A 22,878-nucleotide genomic window follows, 5' to 3' on the forward strand; every position below is an offset into this window, starting at 1 on the left:
TTTGTTAATAGCTTAACGGTGTCTAGTCGGACAAACTTTGATGCATGGGAACACTGGAACAGGGGAAGTTTTAATTGTGGAACTGGTTAAAAATTTGGAACGTCAGACTACGAAAACGTTCCATGTATTTAGTAGAACAGAACTTCCAATTGATTTGTTACCATTCAATAAACTCTCATGCAAAAATCAGACTGGTATTTATCACCAACTGGGCATTTTAATGAGTGGAACACGAAGAACCTGTCAAATGACAGGAATTATATTGGTGATAAATAGCAGTCTGATTTTTGCATGAGACTTTAATGAAACGGTAACAAATCAATTGGAAGTTTTGTCCGACAAAATACATGGAGCGTTTTCGTAATCTGACGTTCCAAATTTTTAAACTGTTCCACAATTAAAACTTCCCCTGTTCCAGTGTTCCCGTACATCAAAGTTTGTCCGACTAGACACCGTTAAGCTATTAACAAATTTTCAGCTTGCTATTAATCAACTTTTTTTTGGTACGCGGGATCCAGGCCTAAAATATTTGGGTCGTCTCCTAAACTAAAGCCCTTGAGCTGCCTTGCTGTACACAATGGGAGTACATACTGCTTTCCTGCATATGCAATATTATAATGTAATGCTATATAAGTATTACACCAGAACTTGTCTCGAAGATAGAGACGTTTTTGAATGTATATAAAGTAAAAAGACTGCATACCTAGCCTAGAACACATATTAAGAGGAGAACGACACATTTTTTAGAAACTAATACTAGGGAGAAATATAGGCTAGAAAGGTCTACGGTGTAAATAGAACAATTGCAGCAACCTGCCTGTTTTAACAATACAAAAAATTACAAAATGACAGAAAAAATATATGGTTCTATTTTATTTAGAGAAAAAACCTTTTATAATGTTATATCACAATATTTTAAATATATAAAATGGTTCTTGCGGTAACTTACTTAATGCTTTCCTCGTTGGCTCCTGTAATTTGAACCAGTCTTTCTTTAGCTCCGGGATTAACTACAAAATCAGACAATTGATATAAAAAATGGTAAATCAAATTAGAGAATGCGTTTAATGTGAAATATTTTTGCTGTCTAATGTGAATTTTGTGAAAATGTATTAATAATTTATTGAAATTAAGGGGGCAAATGTAATAGTCTAAGATCCGAATATAGGTCGATCTGTACCCATCGGCTTGCCGGATGAAACATTTTGTCCATTTTTTTATTCGCAATAAATTCAATTCTAAACGCATTCCACCCATTTAAAACTCTTTGCGTTTCGTGCTTTTTTGGAAAAAATAACTGTATGGTGCAAATGATGAAAATTTCATATCCTGAATTGGACGTTTCTGATGTTCCACCTGGAACTAACTAACCTACGGGACAAGGTCGGTATTACTTATGTCAGAGAAAAAAGACCGAAAGTCCCGGCATAACTGTATTTTGTGTAAAAACTTTGTGTTGCTCACTCTGTGAAAAATTTCCTGTTTGCCTTGCAACGATAATAATTTTTTTTAAGAAGAAATGAGTACTTTGTTTGCAAAATTATGTTTCATAGTATAATAAACAAGTCCTAATTATCTTTCAAATCAATCTCCCCGACACGTTCACATATAAAAAACGGGATATACGGATAGGGTGCAAATGCACTCCGCACCGTTGTTTACGTAAGAATCTAAGCACCGCCTTAAGAGGGTTAAATTTCATACATAGACAAATATTTCTAGCATGGGTTGCCTATAAAAACCGTGTCATAGCTATCCTTAAGGGGGGGCATAGGGGTTGAAATCAATATTTCAACCACATTTTTCTTTAAGGTATGGTAGAATTATTATATTTTTAAATTAAATAGGCATATTCAGTACAATTAATAGATTATTCAAGAAAAAATTCAAGGAAAAATATTGAAAAAATTTGAAACGGTGGCAAATTTTTGAAGACACCTCAAAATATAATGAATTTTACGGTGGACATCAGAACTCATCACTGGATCATGGTAAACAAAAAAATCAAAAAGATTTTATTAGCTTATGAGATTCTCGAGGTAACGCTGTCAAAGTTTTTTTAACTTTTGACTTTTTGATATCACTTTTGACTTTTTGATAGACTTTTGACTTTTTGATATCACTCAGAAGTCAAAACAACGAATTTCTTTTGCAAAAAATGGTAAAAATCAACATATTTATTATTGTTAAACAAAAAATAAGCATAAAACAAAAAATATCTCGACAGCATTACCTCAAGGAATGTCTAAAGAAAATATGTACAAAATTCCAGGTGGGTCGGTCAAGTAGTTTTTGAGTTACAACGTCTACAGCCTTTGAAAAGCAGTTTTGAGGAAAAAGCGTTTAAGTATTTTGAACTTTTATTTTCATTTTTTTTTGTCTGTCAACTCGTGAAATGATGCACACCGGAATATTTTTTGAATCGCGGAGTAATTTACAAAAGAAAATGAGAACAGCTGTTGACCGTTGTTCAACAAGCAAGTCGAAGGTAGGGATATTCAATACTATCTCCCTGCCTCCCTAGTTCGCGCCAGCGCGCTTGAGCGTGGTAAGAAACGTTCAACAGCTGTTCTCACTTTCTTTTGTAAATTACTCCGCGATTCAAAAACATATTCCGGCGTGCATTACTTTACGATTTGACAGACAAATAAGAAATTGAAAATAAAAGTTAACAATACTTTAAACGCGTTTTTCTCAAAACTGCTTTTTTCAAAGGCTGTAGACATTGTAACTCAAAAACTACTTGACCAACCCACCTGGAATTTTGTATATTTTCTATAGACATTCCTTGAGGTAACGCTGTCGAGATATTTTTTGTTTTATGCTTATTTTTTGTTTAACAATAATAAATATGTTGATTTTCACCCTTTTTGCAAAAAAAATCGTTGTTTTGACTTCTGAGTGATATCAAAAAGTATAAATTCGATAAAACTAAAAAAATTCGACAGCGTTACCTCGAAAATCTCATAAGCTAATAAAATCTTTTTGAATTATTTGTTTACAATGATCCAGTGATGAGTTCTGATGTCCACCGCAAATATAATTATATTTTGAGGTGTCTTCAAAAATTTGCCACCATTGGCTTATTTTTCAATATTTTTCTTGAATTTTTTCTTGAATAATCTATGAATTGTACTGAATATGCCTATTTAATTTAAAAATATAATACTTCTACCTTGATATATTGATTTCAACCCCTATAAGCCCCTGCTAAGGGGTCACGATTTTTATAGGCAACCCATGCTAGAAATATTTGTCTACGTATGAAAATTAATAAAAAAAATGTTTCATCCGGCAAGCAGATTGGTACAGATCGACCTATATTCGGATCCCGTACAAACACAACTTAAAATTGTTTATATTTTTCTGTGTAATTTTCTTCGGCAAATATAATGCCCTTTTTTTATAAAATTGTATACATTTTATTGCAAAAGATCTTCGACCACTGAATATATCAGAAGGTATTTTGGTTAATTTTCTCTATGACCTGTTTTTAACAAGTGATTTTAATAATTCATTCAAGCATTTCCTTTTCTTCAAAAATATATTTAATTTTCTTTAAATATGCTGTAACTTGATTTTTATTTGTGCTACGGGAATTATATAATTTATATTATTATAACACGTTATTTTTACGTTTTCGTATTGAAAGAAGTAGCTCATTTAATAAGAAAAAATCCACAAGCTACATGGATTTTCTTCAAAATTATTTTGACTTATCCACACATTTGCCCCCTTGATATTAGGTTATTAAAACACTTAAATAATTTCAGACAAATAAATGTATCTAGTGCAATTGGTAGAGTTATTGTGAAGGCCAAAAACCTGAAAGCATATAAATATCACACATCCACAAACTGCAGTGACCTTTAAGAAAAATTAAATGCAAAATTACATTCATCATGACAAGTTAAAAAATACAGCTGACAAAATGGAAGTATTATCGTGCAATAGTATAAACAATAATAAACATCGTGAATATTGCGTGGTTTCCTCCATTTTTTCATTAAACTTCTTTTCCAGCTATACCAGGATCCAATATCTTCTTTTTGGAACTAACCTGATGGGAAAGTTGGAATTGAAGATTTCAAAGACTATTTAACGCATTATTTAGAGTTTAGAGAATTCTTAGCATATTCAGTAGGTATTTAACGGGTATCACAAAAATATCTATGTCGACGAATTGTGTGAATATGACAAAAATAAATTTAAATGATAAAAATAAAGATATATATCACAAAATTTACAGGATCAGCATATATGCGGAATAATTCACATAACATTAAAGAACAAGGGAATAAATGTTACAATGATAAAACTTAATCGAGACTTTATCTTTTTAAGAGCCAAGGCACAAAATTTGCTTGCAATGCTTTTTAAATGCATTAAGTTTTTTCGAATCCTGAAAAAACTAATAAATATTTTTGAAAAATTTTAACGCAGATTGAAAGGTTACATTATTACCGAGTGCCGAAAGTCCCTTAGAATAAATAAAAGGTTTTTTTTGAATAAGATATTTGAAATTAAAAATTACACTCAATTTTCTCTTTTTTTTGCACCACTGTAACTTATTCAAATATAATTATAGAGTCTAACAATAAAACACTGAAAACGTTTGTTTTCTATACTTCCACAAAAATTATTACAACTAAGTGACTACACCTGTTTCGGCAGAGTGCCTTTCTCAAGTGATATATAGTTTACAATGTGTTTGCCTTTTTAAGTCTTTAACTGAAGAGGTTGAGGAGTGGGGAGCTGTTTGTCTCGAGTTGGTCATTCAGAATTATATCTGTATTTTTCAATTTATTAATTTCCATAGATTCTAAAAAAGATAGCTTAAGGCCTTTATTTTGACTATGCAGAATTTGAAACTCTTCATTGAAAGAATGATTATGATCTAGCTAGAAGGTGAAGTGCGTATGTAGAAGTGTCTGTTTTTCTATTGTTGAAAGCCCTTTTGTCTTCTGCTATCCGTTTGTCAAAGGTTCTGCCAGTTTGACCGATGTAAGTTTTCGGACAGTCACCACAAGTTAGTTTGTACACACCACTCTGTAGTTGCTTTCTCTTTCGGATTTTATTGTTCTTAATATATTTGCTTAAGTTGTTGTTAGTTCTGAAAGCTAGTGTTATTCCTTTCTTTTTTATGTATCTGGCTATTTTTGTTGTTATATGTGAGAGAGCAGAAGGTACTGGGTTCTTTCTGTGGTGGTGGATACACTAATTTCAGGGCTTTCTTATGGATTAAAATTTTGTTAACTGTTTGTTCGTTTATGGTTTAAACCAAAAACTCCATAAGAAAGCCCTGAAATTAGTGTATCCACTACCACAGAAAGAACCCAGTACCTTCTGCTCTCTCACATATACTGGCAAGATAACAACAAAAATAGCCAGATACATAAAAAAGAAAAGAATAACATCAGCTTTCAGAACTAACAACAACTTAAGCAAATATATTAAGAACAATAAAAGCCGAAAGAGAAAGCAACTACAGAGTGATGTGTACAAACTAACTTGTGGTGACTGTCCGAAAACTTACATCGGTCAAACTGGCAGAACCTTTGACAAACGGATAGCAGAACACAAAAGAGCTTTCAACAATAGAAAAACAGACACTTCTACATACGCACTTCACCTTCTAGATCATAATCATTCTTTTAGTGAAGAGTTTCAAATTCTGCATAGTCAAAATAAAGGCCTTAAGCTATCTTTTTTAGAATCTATGGAAATTAATAAATTGAAAAATACAGATATAATTCTGAATGACCAACTCGAGACAAACAGCTCCCCACTCCTCAACCTCTTCAGTTAAAGACTTAAAAAGGCAAACACATTGTAAACTATATCACTTGATAAAGGCACTCTGCCGAAACAGCTGTAGTAATCACTTAGTTTTAATAAATTTTGTGGAAGTATAAAAAACAAACGTTTTCAGTGTTTTATTGTTAGATAAAATGAACTTCCATCAAGTAACGGTCGAATCCATCAATAATTATAGAGGTTTTAAGGGACTTTCGGCCCTCGGTAATAATGTAATCTTTTATTCTGCGTTTATATTTTTCAAGAATACTAATTAGTTTTCCCAGGATTCGAAAAAAATGCATTTAAAAAGCATTGCAAGCAAATTCTGCGCTTACCCACTAAAGACAATCGGCACATCTACTCTATTATAAAATATGACTGTGAAACCTGGGTAATAACACAACGAGATAACTCTAGAATCCATGCTAGAGAAATGAGATTTATCAGAAGATTGGAAAGGCATTACAAGACTTGATAGTCAGAAAAATAAAGACATAAGACAAGAACTGAATATCTACTGGGTCAATGAGAAAATCAAATAGTACAAAACAAAATAGAAACAACATATAAACAGAATGGATGTTAATCAAATAAATAAACACACAAATAAGTGTCGGACCCATTTGGAAATATTAAGCGTAGTTTGATACGGAAGCAGTGGCGGCCCGTGAGGTAGTGCCATAGAGCCATGGCACTACCTTGCTAACTATGCAGAAACATATTTTTTATCTTAAAAACATCTTAATGCCTGTTAATTTTTTTTTGTGATATTTTCTGTGTAGCGCAATGCACATCTAACCACCGACTCTGGCCACCCACAGCTGACCGGATAAGGGATGAAGATCATGAAAATCCCGGTGCCGAAAGGTATAGTGGCACGCCAGAAAAGAGAAAGATTGTACAAAAAAAGTACATCAGCAGTAAATACTGGTGGTAAGTTGAGTTTTTTTATTGTTAATTACTTAATTTACGGAACTGTTTTGATAAATTTTGGTCAATTTCTTGGCATCCCAAAAATAGTAATATAAAAAATATCTGCACCTATTTTTTTTTTAATTTCTATTTTATATCCTTTCTGACAATATCGTGAAACCGTCACTAAAAATTTAGGCAGCTGCCCGGATTCTGGCACTACCTTCCTAAAGTTATACGAGCCGCCACTATACGGAAGCAACAGATGCCTAATCCTTGGAAGAAGAGGAATAAATTCAAATATTTTTTTAATTTCCACTGGAGAGTCATTGAAAAATTACTAATTAACTTATATTTTTAATACTTTTTGTATTATTATTTACAAATAACACTAAATATTATAGATCTAGATCCCACGTACCAAAAAAAAGTTGATTAGCAAGCTGAAAATTTGTTAATAGCTTAACGGTGTCTAGTCGGACAAACTCTGATGCATGGGAACACTGGAACAGGGGAAGTTTTAATTGTGGAACAGGTTAAAAATTTTGAACGTCAGGCTACGAAAACGTTCCATGTATTTTGTCGGACAGAACTTCCAATTGATTTGTTACCATTTCATTAGACTTTCATGCAAAAATCAGACCGGTGTTTATCACCCACTGGGCATTTTAATGAGTGAAACACGAAGAACATGGCAAATGACAGGAAGCATGTTATTTAGTAATAGCAGTCTAATTTTTGCATGAGAGCTTAATGAAAGGGTAACAAATCAATTGGATGTTCTGTCCGACAAAATACATGGGAAGTTTTCCCAGTGGACGTTAGTGTTCCCGTACATCAAAGTTTGTCCGAATAGACACCGTTAAGCTATTAACAAATTTTCAGCTTGCTATTAATAAACTTTGTTTTGGTACGCGGGATCCAGGTCTATTATTTTATATTGGATTAAGATTAAACCACAATCTATTGCAATGAGAATTATATTTGTTTTAAAGTTTCAAAATTCGGATATCATTCTAAAAAAATTCTAAAACAAAAATTACCTTAACCTGTAAATGTTTATAATTAGCGGTGGGTGGTAATACCAATTTGACAGTATTCTTTTCGCTACACAGGTGTTCATTAGAAACATTCGGCAGCAATTCTATTAAAATTTTAAAATCAGATTTTTTATGTATTCACACAATTATTCTTCGAGACCATACCGTTGTACTGATCCCAGTACACTTATTAAACAAATTCTTACTATGATTTTCTTCTAATAAATGTTAATAAATTCTGTTATTTTGGATGACACTAAAACGTTTGGTTCATTAGCCCAAAAATGCTCTACAACAGACATGAACCAAATGATAAAACACCATATCTTGGTAACAAAAATACAAACTGACTAAAAATTAGATCGAAAAGCGAGTGCGCGTGTGTGTTAGAAGAAGAGAGCGAGTTAGATGATTAGCTTGTCACAACACCATCTTTTTACCTCTTTGAAACGAAATAATAGTTTCGCTCAACTCCTCTATCATATGTACTCGTCTTCCCTTGATACCCATAACTACAAAACCAAAATTGTACCAATGAACATTTTTAAAAAGTATTCCATAGGGGAGTATTGAAAATTTATATTATTGATTAACTAACAAATGCCCAAAGAATTTACACTGTTCAACAACATGAGCGTTTATTTAGGATTCTATAAATCCCTTTTGAATGGTCATCTTTTTTAGGTATGTCATGAGGTAGGTAGAGGTAATGGATTTCCTAAAAAGCTATGACCTTGAAAATATCTGCGCACCGGGTAGTCTAAATTTATTAAAATTTGTACAGTTGAAGCATAAAGTACTCTGCATATGTATGACTCATTTCCTTTAGATAATCCACTACCATTTATCATTTCCTCTATTATCGCGACACAGCAATAAGATTTTTGTTTGTTTTAATTTTTGTACATACAAGTACTATACGATGTCTGTCGTTTTCTCGGCTTTGTACGTTATAATGTTCTTGATTCATTTTTCTGTTTGAGTTTTTTTGTTTTACAACATTTTCCTTCTTGATTTCCGATAGTATTTTCACGTTCAACTTTCTTTGTTCGATTTCCTTAAATACTTCTTCAGCGTTAACTGTGCTCGCAATAATGGGCAAAGTCTATTGAGTTAATATGGGCTCAATCAAAATGAAATATACGAAGAAACTTGATCCAATTTTATGTCATCCGTTCTTCAGTTAATTAGAAAAGAAGTAAAAAAAATCCGCAACAAGATGGAAAAATATACTACTTGATGTATGTAGATGCTACTGAAAGGGTAATAGGTTTGGTCGAAAATAAATCTCTATTGTGGACCAAAACCTAGGGAACGTCACTCGAAGCCAACGTCATTCAATTAAAAAGTCTTATAATGTAACAGTATACGAAGGTGTCTGTTTTTTTAACGTGACGTTGAATATTTGTATTTCCCATGTTTCCTACCTTATTACAGGACTTTCTGGCTTAGTTTTTTTCTCATTGTTTACAAAAACATGTGAGATGTTACTTGGCCGTATTGTCAAAAACATATTGGTGACATTTAACCTATAATGATCCTATAGAATGACAAAGAAAAATTCATGTATATTCATTTGAAAAAAAACCATATCCCCCTTTGTCGAAAGACCCTCAACAATTTCAGTCGAAAATGTGTAGTACTCATGGTGTAGTATATTGTAGTATTCAGATGCGAATGGTGAGTCTTTCGGACCCGGTCAATGAACTGAAAATTCTAATTGTCGTATAATTTTCGATACTCCCCTTTATAAAACTAAATACTAAAATATTGAGTACATTTCTTGAACTGTTATAGTGTAATGGCAGAGATGTATATTTAATTTTAAATAGATCACACTTAATTATTAGCCGTTCACAATTACATATGTACTAAGAAATATATGTCTAATAAGATTATAATAAAAATATTATTTTCCGTTCTCTAGTACTTTACGCTTAAATTTGATTCTCATCATTTTGACCGAAGTCAAAATACAAATTCTAAAACAAACTTTTCACATATAAACACATCAATCAAATATATCTAGGAGACGCGAAAAGTGACAAGAATCCAAATTTATGAAGTTGGTTGCTTCACATTGTAGAGATTATAGTTATTTATGTACCAAGTCAGTAAAGTTACTCTTTATCGAACGAGTCTGATATTACGAGCAGAGCGAGCGCAGCGAGCGAGGCGAATAACAAATGAGTTCAATAAAGAGTCTTTACTGACGTGGCGCATACAAAATTTTATCGCCAACAATTTGATGTTGGTTTTAACACTTACTTACAATTTACGAATTTTTTAAATTTTAGACGCAATAAAAATTTCATGACAGTGACGATAGATGACTTTTGCATGATGACCACTTTCGATTTTTAATTGATAGTTATCAATATTGAATAATTACTAAATCGGTAAAGTTTTGATTTATTTTATATGAATATAATTACAAAATACTACAGAATTTCACTTTTTGGCATAAATTTAATTAACAATGTCGTAAATTTTGTACAATATTTTTAACAATTAAAGTAATAACAGACTTAAACTCTCCGAACAGAGATTAAACTCTCATGCAAAAATCAGACTGCTATTCATCACCAAATGGGCATTTTAATGAGTGGAACATGTAGAATATGTCAAATGATAGGAATTATGACAGGTGATAAATAGCAGTCTGATTTTTGCATGAGAGTTTAATCTCTGTTCGGAGAGTTTAAGTCTATTCTGTCGGACAAAATAAATGTGCCGTTTTCGTGGCCTGGCCGTTCCAAATTTTTAACCTGTTCCACAATTAAAATTGCCCCTGTTCCAGTGTTCCCATATATCAAAGTTTATCCGACTAGACACCCTTAAGCTATTAACAAATTTTCAGCTTGCTATTAATCAACTTTTTTTTCATACGCGGGATCCAGACCTATAAATAAATTGTAAGTTAACTCAAAAAAATAATCGATTACTGGCATCGACCACTTACATTCAATCTCGATTAATCGCAGCAGGTAAAGTAAAATTCTTCTTTTAGTACAATAAAGTGTTACTTTACTGCCGCAAATGAAGGCAAATGAGTACAATAATGAATGACTTTAGTGATGGTTGGCGATAAAAGTATTTTAAAGACAGCTTCTAGTAAACTTTAATAAACATGCGCCAATTGTTTGGTTTATAATCAAAGCGTTGGTAAGGCCTTTGCCGACGACCTACATGCACCCAACATTTCATACAGAACAAAAAATAGATATATTTTCTTCTTCAGAGATTTTCGTTTATAGCCATCAGAGTAGATGACACTTCATATGAAATCCTATTCTATCCGGATCTCTGATGAGGTAGGATAATATACCGAAACATTTTCTATATTTTACTAATGGCCCAATTTTACAATTTGGTGCATTGATAAGTTAATATTGCAATCTTTGTCTAATTTAACCATAAATTTGAGCAAACAGATCTGTCACATATCAATTACACTAAACAGGTTCAAGAAATGAAGCCTAAAAATTTCAAACTATAACCCACAAATATTTAACAGTAAAGCCCTTCTGCCATGCTTTTTTACATACAAAACGGATTATTTAAAACACTTACCTTTTCCTGAATCGGCGTTTCTGATAACGACCTCATCTTTACAGTATTTCTTACCGGGGATTCTAGTCGGTTTAGGGAATTTACCGGACGGTTTGATCACTTCACCGGGTCCCAATAGAGGCGGTGGTGAAGAAGTCATAACAGAATGTAGAGATTCATTTAAACTAGATATCGATTCGGACATATCTACCTATAAAACAACATAAAAGATTACACATTTAAGCAAATATCATATGATGTATTTAATTTAAATTGGGTTAACTTAAACCACAAAAAAAAAACAACGTTTGATGAGTATGACTGTTAGTGTCGTGGCTTGGAAATATACGTTTGCTCAAATTTAGTGATGTAGTTAATAATACTGCCGTGCTTAGCCAAAACGCCGTATCTACAAAGACATCACATTTGAGTAAAATCGATTTTTGTTCGAAGTATTCATATACATTTACACAGGATATGGTGTTTTGGCTTAACTTACGTCATTTTTAGTAAGCAAATAAGATAGATATGCACATTTGGGTTGGAAAGAAGTAACAATTTAATTTTTCAGATTTTTGCAGATACGGCGTTTTCGCTAAGCACGGCAGAATATGTCGAATAATTCTCAACTCTCTTGAAACATTGGAAACAAAAATTCAAAATATTTTTATTTTACTGTATTCGTAATATTTTATCTTTGGACAATAAATGGATATAATATGGATTATAAACAAATGGGACCAATTAAATTAATAAGCATATTTTACGCACATCACGTCCTACTAATCGCAGGAAAATGCACAAACTGCGAAACGCAAAATTCTTTGCGTTTATCCCTATGTGGGGTCTACTTCTCTAATCACATTTCTCAATAAGCTTTCATCTTGGATCATACCAATATCGATCCATTTTACCGACATGTACTGCATACGTGTCTCCTTCCTGGTCTTCCTCTCCTACACCTTCCAGCAACTTGCAAATATGCAATTAATCTTCGTATTAGATGATTAGCGTTAGACTTAAACTTCCTCTAATATAATCACTTTTAATTTTATCTTTTTTTCACTATACTCATCCATCTAAGCATTCTCATTAACTCCAGATGTGTTCGCGTTCTTCTTTCTCTTTAATTGTCCAACATTCAGTTCCGTACATCATAGCTGGTCTTATGGCAGTTTTACAGAATTTTCCTTTCAGTTTCATTGGAATCTTTTTGTCACACAACACACCACTCGCTTCCGTCCACTTCATCAATCCCTCCCTAACTCTACTACATGCATATCTATCTATTTCTCCATTACACTGTAATTCCGATGTTCTTCTTCTTCTCGTTGTCCTTATGCCCTATAAGAGCGTCGGACTTTGGTATCACCTATCCATCTTTTACCCATTTCTTCCACGCCTTCCGGTCTCCTGCCATTTCCTTCATCTGTTGCACTGTTTTCCCTCTATTTGTCCCGATTTCCTCAATTTGTTCCATCCACCCCTTTCTAGATCTGCCCCTTCTTCTTTTCCCCTGTCTTTTGGCATCTGTCACCTTCTTTACTAGTCTGTTCTCGTTCATCCTAGTTATATGTCCAAACCAATTCAGTTTTCTTTTTTCAATTTTTTTCTCTATTGGTTCCTGACTTAGCACGTTTCTGATGTTTTCGTTCCTTTCTCTGTCCATCTTCGTCTTTCCAGCTATTTTTCTCAGCTGCTTCATTTCTGCTGCATTTATGGCACTTTCATGTCTTTTGTATTATATACATGCATTTTTGTTTCCTGGCTGATTTCCCTTTTTCCCAGTATCGTATTATTAATCGCATAGTATATTTTCGTAGCTTTCTTTGTCCTATTTGCAATTTCTAGGTCTAGCTTTCCGTCATTCGATATTATCGTGCCCAGGTACTCGTAGGCCGTCACCCTCTCCAATTCTTGTCCTTTACAGAGCACTCGTGTTTCGCCTTCAATTTCCTGCTCTTGCTGACCTATTTTCATCGTCTTACATTTGCTGATGTTTATTTCTAATTTCATTTTCTCTATTTCCTCAGTCCATACATCAATTAATCGCTGCATCTTTCTCGGGTTGTCTGCTAGGAGAACGACGTCGTCAGCATACAGTAATCCTTCTATCATAACTGGTGTTAGGTGCGTGTAGCCTATTATTGTATTTAAGTGGTTTGTTCTTCTTTTTACATTTTTAAATAATTTGTCCATAATTATGACGAATAGGAGTGGGCTTAGGCTATCTCCCTGTTTTATCCCCTTCTTCATCCTAAATTCTAGTGATCTGCTACCTTCCATTTGCACTTTTCCCACCACTCTGCTGTACGTACTTTTAATTATTTCTAATAGTTTTCTCGGTATTCCCAGCTCCTCTACAGTATTCCACAATACTTTCCGGTCTACTGAGTCGAACGCTGCTCTAAGGTCTATGAAGGTCATATATATGTTTGTTCCCCGATCATTATTTTTTTCTATTATATTTCGTAATATGCTTATGTTGTCAACTGTTTGACTTTTGGCTCTGAATGCTATTTGTTCGTCTTCCAGTTTTTCTTCTACCTCTGTTCTTAATCTTCTTTCTATTATTCTCGTATAGAGCTTGAACACTACTGATGAGAGGCATATATCTCTATAGTTTCCACAGGTGGATTCTTCTCCTTTCTTGTGAATTGGGATCAGTAAGTTTTCTTCCCACTCTCTCGGCATTTTGTTTGTTCTCCATGCTTCTCTCGTTATTTCCAGCAACCACTTCTTTCCATCTTTCCCTATCCATTTTATCATTTCGGGATCAATTTTATCTGCTCCGCTCGCTTTTCCTATTTTTATTCTACTTATCGCTTCTTCCATTTCTTCTGTACCTATTTCTTCCATTTGGTTTTCGTCTGCTGCTGTCTGTTCTATGGTTCCCTCTGTCTCTATTTCTTTACTTTCCTCGCCCATATATTTCTCTTCATAATACTCTCTCCACACCTCTAGTATCTCTGTTGTATTTGTCTTTAGTTTGTTGTGTTTGTCTTTTATTCCTCTGAGTTCTTTTCTTTTCTTTCCTCTTAGACTCCTTACTTTATTCCAGAAGCATCTGTTGTTATCTCTGTAATTTTGGTTTAGTGATTCACCGAACTTCTTCCAACTCCCTTTTTTTCCTTTTCTTACTAGTTCTTTCACTATGTTTCTGTGTTTTTGGTATTCTTTTTTATCTTGTTCCTCTCTTGTATTATTGTATTTTTTCCATGCCTTTTTCTTTTTCCTCACTTCTTCCTGTATATCTGCATTCCACCATTCCGTTTTTTTGTTTAATTTTCTGACTGTTAGATTTCCGCATATCTCTTGTGCCTTCTTCATTATTACTTCTTTAAATTTTTTCCATTTTTCCTCCATATCCATTTCTATTTTCTTTCTCTCCATTTTGAACTCCTTATCAGTTTCTTCTTGATATCTCATTTTCTTTTGTTCATCTTTTAGCTTTTTTATTGCTATTCTGCTGTATTCTACCTGTTCTTGGTGTACCGGTTTTCGCCATGTCATCTCTGCCATTACCAGTCTGTGATGAGTTCCGATCTCTGCTCTCTGTTCTGTCCAGACTTTTTTTTTTATTTTGTTCCATTTCTTGCGTGTAGACTACCTAATCTATTATACTTTTTGCATCTCTGCCTTCTGCTACAAATGTATACTTATCTTGTAGTACTTGCTGTGTAAATGAGTTTCCTATTAATAGGTCGTTTGTCTGGCAGAATCTGATCATTTTAATTCCGTTTCTGTTTAGTATCTCTTCACCATGTCTTCCCATGCACCCAAGTCCTTTGTTTTCATCTTTCCCTATCCTTGCGTTCCAATCACCCATTATTACTATTCTTTCTCATTTTTCTCTTATCTCATCTAGGGTATTCTGTAGTTCATTGTAGAAAGCTTCCATTTTTTCTTCTTCTGTTCCTTCTGTTGGTGCATATATGTAAAGAAAAACTATTGTTTATTTTTCTTTTAATATTTATTTATATTCTCATTTTGTTACGCCACTGTCAGAACATTAAGTTCTTCTTTTTATTTTTATGTTGACTTATGACTTATGACTTGTGAGGTGTTTTGACAGTGACAATTAATTAATTTCGATGATTGAAATATTTGTTACCTGTTGAGCATTATAAACTAAAATCTAGAATATAAGCTTTAAATATTGTTTCTTTTTCTTACAGGTAACGTTTTTGTAAATCGTTAATATTGTACATAAAATAATAAAGTTCCTTTTTCTTACAGAGAGAAACACAATTGAGTTTTTTATTCACCAAAAATTTGATGGTTAAAAACATTATTACAAAACAACATTTTTGCTGATAGAAATATAATAATTTTCCATTATAAAATGCCAAAACTGAGATTTGAATTTACCGTTAAATCATTGCAGACTGATACAAAAACAAATATCATCACGATCACCTCAATTGAGACTGAGGAAAATGAAATTTTTTCAATACCTAATGATATGCAAAATATTTCCTATCATAAAAAAATCCAGACGACAGCAGCTTTTCAGAAAGTAAAACGGGTTCTAACAAAACGGGACACTACAAGAAAAGTTTGGATCGCAGATGAAGATATTTTGAAAGTTTATATGGACGAATATAGGAATATACAATTCAATGATTTTCTCTTAGAACAACAAAGCATTCAAGGGAGAGAATCTTTAACATCCACACCTGGTATCTCACTAGATACGTTAGAACAGATCTTAGAGAGAGTATCAAAGTCAAAATGAAACACAATGTATTGAATCCTTTAATAAAAAAAAATATCAGAACAATTTGTGATAGAAAAATTTACAGGAAAAAATGTGAATGTTTTACAATGGATGGAAACATTTGAAAATGAGTGCACAAGATTGCAAATAGATCAAAATACTGAAAAAATTGAAATTCTAAGACTATTTTTAGAAGGATCATGTGTGGATTGGTACAGGTCAATGCTTATAAAATATTCAATAAATTCTGATTGGGATGAATGGAAAAACAAATTTTGTGATACCTATGCAGACAAAGGATGGACTCCAGTGAGGTATGCGTTTGAGTTCAAATACATGAATGGTTCTTTATTAGAATACGCTCTTAAAAAGGAAAGACTCTTACTACAAATAAACAAGTCATTGAATAAAAAAATTATGATTGATTTGATAGCTATTGGACTCCCAAATTATATTGCTGATAGAATTGATAGAGACACCTTGAAAAATACAAAAAATCACATGATCATAATAAAAAGCAGTTCGATCGACATAGGAAGGAAATTGATTTGAACATTGGGGATTTAGTATATGTGGAGAACGGTAACCATCTAAATAGAAAAAAGTTAGACGAATTAAGGATTGGACCATACAAAATACTAAAGAAGATTTCCAATTCAATTTACGAAGTTGATACTGGGCATAGGAAAACAGAATCAAACCTCTTCCATATAACTAAACTTACTCCAGTATTGAAAGAAAATATTTAGTGAAAGTTAAATTTTTGTTTTGAAACTTCTCCAAGGGGGGGAGATGTAAAGAAAAACTATTGTTTATTTTTCTTTAATAGCTTTTCTTTTAATATTTATTTATATTCTCATTTTGTTACGCCACTGTCAAAACATTAAGTTCTTCTTTTTATTTTTATGTTGACTTATGACTTGTGAGGTGTTTTGACAGTGACAATTAATTAATTTCGATGATTGAAATATTTGTTACCTGCTGAGCATTATAAACTAAAATCTAGAATATAAGCTTTAAATGTTGTTTCTTTTTCTTACAGGTAACGTTTTTGTAAATGGTTAATATTGTACATAAAATAATAAAGTTCCTTTTTCTTACAGAGAGAAACACAATTGAGTTTTTTATTCACCAAAAATTTGATGGTTAAAAACATTATTACATATATTTGCACTATGTACCATTCCTCTTCCATTTCTATTTTTATGTACATTATTCTCGACGATATCGGTTTGAAATCTGATATTCTTTTTTCTATTGTCCCTGTGACTACTATGCCTACTCCTTCTTTTGCTCTAAGTTCTTTGTCTACCCCGGAGTAATACATCGTGTAATTTTCTGATATATTTTCTTTTCCTCTTCCACATTTCTTTGTTTCGCTTATACCTATTATTTGCATTTTAAATTCTTCCATTTCTTGCATTAATTCGCATTCCTTTCCTCTAAGTGATGTTAAATTCCATGTACCAATTTTCAAGTTGTTATTTTCGTTTATTCTAGTTTTTGCGTCTTGTCCTTGTTTCATTTCCACGTCAATCGTGCTAGCTGTTTTTTCGATGTCCTTTTTCTTTTGTCCATTTTCTTGTTGATTTTCCTTTCCTTCTATATGTTTTTCTTTATCCAAATTCCATTCCGTTGTCTTTGAGTTGTCGTCATCATATTTACTATCCCTCGTTTGTTGTTTCCTTAGTTTCTTGGAACAGATTTCTCTATTTTTTCGTTTACTCTATTCCATCTCCACTCCTCCCCATTTATTGTCCTTTATTGTAACCTATTTTTACTTCTTTTCCCTTTTCTTTTTCGTCTTTAGCTAGTTCTCGGAGCTGTTTTTGTATTTTCCTCTCTTGTTTCGTCATTGTCGAGTCATTATAAAATATGGCAGTGTCCGTGTTTAAAAGATATTTCTGCTTTATACATACGGCGAGCCATATGGTTTGTTTTTCGTTGTTTTAAGGTGAAGGGATGATGGGCGTACTAGCCAGCCCACTTGAGATTGAAACCTATGATAAGAATGTATTGCTGTTTTAAGGAATGTGTAGATATTGGATATTATGTTTTTAAGGCAGTCGAGTTTGTAACATTCTTCGGATAACATCCAAATAAAAACTTTATTTTAAGCTACACTTGCGTATTTTTAATAGGGGTAATTTTCTGTAAACGAAAGTTATTTTCTTTAATTTGATTTCGAACCAGGGATCTTTGCGTGAAGTAACTCGTGGACATCCCTACGTAACATTTTGGCGACCGCGATAAGGACTTAGATATATACGGGTGTGCTTAAAAGTTAGTTGTTTCCGCTTATTTGAGTGTAAACTTTTTTCCGGCGAATAAATTCGTTTGTCGTGAGGCTCGGCCGAAGTTGTTACCCTTGTAAGCGAGAAGTATGGCATTGGAATTAGAAACAAAACGCCGAACAGTGCTTCGTACTGCTTTTACGACAGCTGCTAATGTTTTGGACAATTTGTTATCTGAAACGGAGGACACTCGACCCTGGCAACAAATTAGTGTACAGTGGGAACTGTTACAAGTTAAGTACAATGAGCTGTGTGTCGTGGAAAGTGCGGTGTTTGAAGCTATGGTCGAAAAGGCTTCCGAGGCAGAATTAATCAGTGAGATGGAGGCAAAGGATAGATACAGCACACGCTACTATGAACTGAAGTACAAATGCGAAGACAGACCCAGTTTAGTAAGTTCAGAGTCATCAATAAAAGGTAAGCGCAGTTTTAAATTACCTCCAATCGAATTCAAGAAATATTCTGGGGACTTGATAGATTGGCTTCCATTTTGGTCGCAGTTCAAAGTAGTGCATGATGATCCATCGATTGATTTAAACGACAAAATAGCTTATTTGAGACAAGCCACTGTAGACGGTAGTAAGGCCAGACGTTTAGTGGAGAGTTTTCCTGCAGTAGCCGATAATTACTCAAAAATTATAAAGAGTTTGAAGTCTAGGTTTGGCAGAGAGGATCTCCAGATTGAAGTATATATTAGGGAGCTCTTAAAGTTAATTTTGAGTCGAGTTTCTAGTAGTTCTTGTAATGTTTCTGCACTATATGATATGATAGAGAGTCAACTTCGTTCACTTGAGACCTTAGGCATAACTGCTGACAAATATGCGGCAATATTGTATCCCCTTATTGAGTCATGTTTACCGGAGGATATGATCAGACTATGGCATAGATCTTCACAGTTTTTAAGGCCTTCTGGTTCCGTATCCATGCACAATGTCGAAGAATATGCAGAAGTTTCAACTTTGGAGACAAGATTAAGTGGGCTAATGAGTTTTCTACAAAATGAAGTTCAAAATGAACAAAAAATTAATTTAGCAACGGAAGGTTTTGGTTTATCGACTGAAAATAAATGTAAATCTAATAACCTGGTTGAAAAGAAGAATATAAAATTACCAAAGCAAGGAACTGATCAGCCATCAGCGACCGCGGCTGGGTTGGTAAATTATGAGGTTGACAGGTGTATTTTTTGCGAAGGACAGCATGACAGTATCAATTGTTTTAAAGCACAAAAATTGTCTATGGAACAGAAACGACGAACATTGTCAGAGAAGAAAGCCTGTTTTCGATGTTTGAAGGTGCGACATTCTTCGAAGAACTGTAGAGCACGTTTGAATTGTATTTTGTGTTGTAAATCCCATGTTGTTTTGATGTGTCCTGATTTACCTGTTAACAAAATTGATACATCGACCTCAAGTATCAGCCGCTCGGAAGAAAATAGGACTGAGGATCAGACGCTTGCGAATTTGAATAATACACAGGTTTTTTTACAAACTCTGCGAGTAAACATAAGAAGTGCACATGGTACTAAACAAGTAAGGGCACTTATTGACACTGGATCGCAGAGAACATATATTTTACAGCGTACCGCACAAGAAATGGGTTTTTCTGATAAAGGAACGGAAAATATCGTACATACGTTATTTGGCGGTAAAAGTACTTCTGAACAACGACATAAATTATACAAGGTAACTGCGAGTGAAGGAGCTTACTCTTGTTCATTTGATGCCTTAGATCAACCAAAAATTTGTGCAGATGTCTCTCCTGTTTATCACGGCCCTTGGGTTGAGGAACTTAGTGACATGAATATTTCGCTCAGCGATGTCGGACATATAGCACCAATTGAGATTTTGTTAGGAGCTGATGTTGTAGGCAAATTGTATACAGGAAGGAAATATCAGTTACAGTGTGGTCTTGTAGCAGTTGAAACTTTGTTAGGTTGGACTCTTATGGGCAAGGTGCCGGCAGTTGCTTCTAATTTCAGCACATCTATGATGTCGATTGCGTTGTTTGTTGATAGTTCTTCTGTGGCGAAACTCTGGGAGCTTGATATTATTGGGATAACCGATCCTGTAGAAAAATTGACACGAGAGGTGGCGGCCAAGGAGGCTAAGAATTTTTTCTATGAGACTATCCGATGTGACAACGAAGGTAGGTATGAGGTTATGTTACCTTGGTTGAACAAGCATCCTTTAATTTCAGATAATTTAGTTGTCGCTAGAAGAAGGTTAGATACTACTTTAAATAAGTTGAAAAAGTCAAATTTGTTTGAATCGTATAATTTAATATTCAATGAGTGGTTGAACGAGGGTGTGATCGAAATAGTAAATAATCCCGAAGAGAATAATTGTGTGCACTATTTGCCTCACAGGCCCGTTATTAAAAATACTAGCGAAACCACGAAAATTAGGCCAGTCTTTGATGCATCATCTCATGAACAGGGTCGTCCTTCTTTGAACCAGTGTTTAGAGGTAGGGCCTAATCTTATTGAACTTATTCCTTCTGTGTTATTACGGTTCAGACAACAAAAAATAGGTGTTGTGTCGGATATTCGAAAGGCTTTTCTTCAAATTTCTGTACATTCGAAGGACAGAGATTTTTTGAGGTTCCTATGGGTAAACAATGAAGGAAAGGAATTTGTATTTCGACATAGGAGAGTTGTTTTTGGAGTCAACTGTAGTCCATTTCTTCTGGGTGCTACTATAGAATTTCATTTGATAAAGGCGCTGGAGAAGTGTTGTAATGATATGCCGTACTCTAAAAATACAATTGAAAGGCTTATGATTGGGTTCGATGTAGATAATTGTGTGACTAGTGTTACTGATGAGAATGAGTTGAGAAAGTTCGTATCAGAAGCAACTGCCATCATGGAGGAAGCTAAGATGGATTTGAGAGGGTGGGAGTCTTCTGGTAGTACAAAAACAGTTGTCCCTGTTCTTGGTCTTCTCTGGGACTCCTCAAGAGACACACTAAAAATCAATGGTGAAATTTTTCAGGGAGTGGTCGGAAAACAACCCATAACTAAGAGACTGATGCTTTCTGTAGCTCAGAGTATATTTGACCCTATTGGTTTTACCTGTCCAGTATCTCTGTTCCCTAAACTGTTGCTGCAGAAACTTTGGGAAAAGCGCCTGGGATGGGATGCACCAGTCGAGAATGACATGGCTGAGGAATTTTGTCAATGGGTTACTCATCTTCCTGAACTGTCGAGTATTGAGATTCCACGTTGGATCCAGGCTGGGCCCATTGAAGCTGACCATTGGAGTTTGCACACCTTTTCAGATGCAAGTAAGAAAGCTTATGCAGCCGTAGTGTTTTTGAGAGTTCTTCGGAATGATGGTGTTTCGATTTTTCTTATAGCAGCTAAGAGTCGTGTGGCTCCTTTGAAGAAGATTTCTATACCTAGATTGGAACTGTTGGCAGCCACTATTGGTGCTAGACTTTATCAGTCAGTCAAAAGACAATTTTCTCAGCATGTTGAGTCTTATTTTTGGAGTGATTCCACTACGGTTCTTTCTTGGATTCAACGTAAGGATGACTGGTCTGTTTTTGTTTTTAATAGAGTTCAGGAGATTAGAAATTTAGCCAGTGCTGAGTGTTGGAAATATGTGCCTGGTTCTCTCAACCCTGCCGATCTTCCATCAAGAGGCTGTGGTGTTCGGCAATTGTTCGAATCTCGATGGTGGGAGGGCCCGGAATGGTTGTACAGAAACGAAAATTATTGGCCCCAACAAAAAGTAGAGGTTGATGAAGAAGAAGTCGGCACTGAGAAAAAGAAAAAAGCCATTTCGTCACTATTGAATATGACGTCCGACGATTGGCACCTGTGTTACTTTTCTCAGTACACAAAACTGTTAAGAATGATGGCTTGGACGCTACGATTTTGTTACAATACGAGAAATTCAAATGGAAAACTTACAGGCGAATTGGTCGCGGAGGAAATCGACAAAGCCGAAATGTTTGTGTTGAAGTTAGTGCAGAAAGAAGCGTTCGGTTCAGATACGAAACGAATTTCCTCGCTAAACACGTTTGTCGATGAATTTGGACTTATACGTTTAAAAACTCGCGTTACCGAGAGAATTGACACGGAAGATTTTCGTCTGCCTATCTTACTTCCGGGTGAACATTTTATAGTGCGCAAGTTGATTTTGAGCTTACACAAAAACTCTTGTCACGTTGGTACACAGGGACTGCTTAGTTTGCTCCGCGAAAAATATTGGACTTTAGGGGGTAGACGGATTGTGCGGTCCATTTTAAAAGAATGTGGTGTGTGCAAGAGACAAGATGGGAAATCGTTCGAAGTACAAACGCCTTCATTGCCGGCCGATAGAGTTCGAGATGCTGCAGTGTTTGAGATTTCCGGGGTGGACTTAGCTGGGCCTCTTTACTTGAAATCGGGCGAGAAGGCATGGATTTGTTTGTTCACTTGTGCCGTTTATCGCGCAGTTCATCTGGAACTCGTTACCTCCTTGTCAACAAATGCATTTATTCAAGCTTTCCGTCGCTTTGTTGCCAGGCGTGGACGCCCGAGAACGGTTTATAGTGACAATGGAACGAATTTTACGGG

The 22,878-nt window shown here is 34.3% G+C and overlaps 1 protein-coding gene across 4 annotated transcripts in view; it reads right to left on the reverse strand.

Annotated features, from left to right (window-relative positions):
* Positions 1–22,878, reverse strand: part of LOC126881351 (eukaryotic translation initiation factor 4E-binding protein Mextli) — a 141,467-nt gene that overhangs the window by 70,382 nt on the left and 48,207 nt on the right. For 3 of the 4 annotated variants that reach the window (XM_050645598.1, XM_050645600.1, XM_050645597.1), the window contains 3 exons: positions 11,325–11,514; positions 8,192–8,263; positions 950–1,010 (listed from right to left, as the gene is read on the reverse strand). In XM_050645598.1, coding sequence (XP_050501555.1) covers positions 950–1,010; positions 8,192–8,263; positions 11,325–11,514 — 323 coding nt within the window. The remainder of the gene's footprint in view (positions 1–949; positions 1,011–8,191; positions 8,264–11,324; positions 11,515–22,878) is intronic. The other variant, XM_050645599.1, reaches the window with a different exon arrangement.

The sequence above is a fragment of the Diabrotica virgifera genome, chromosome 3 (assembly GCF_917563875.1).
Source record: "Diabrotica virgifera virgifera chromosome 3, PGI_DIABVI_V3a".
NCBI lineage: Eukaryota > Metazoa > Arthropoda > Insecta > Coleoptera > Chrysomelidae > Diabrotica > Diabrotica virgifera.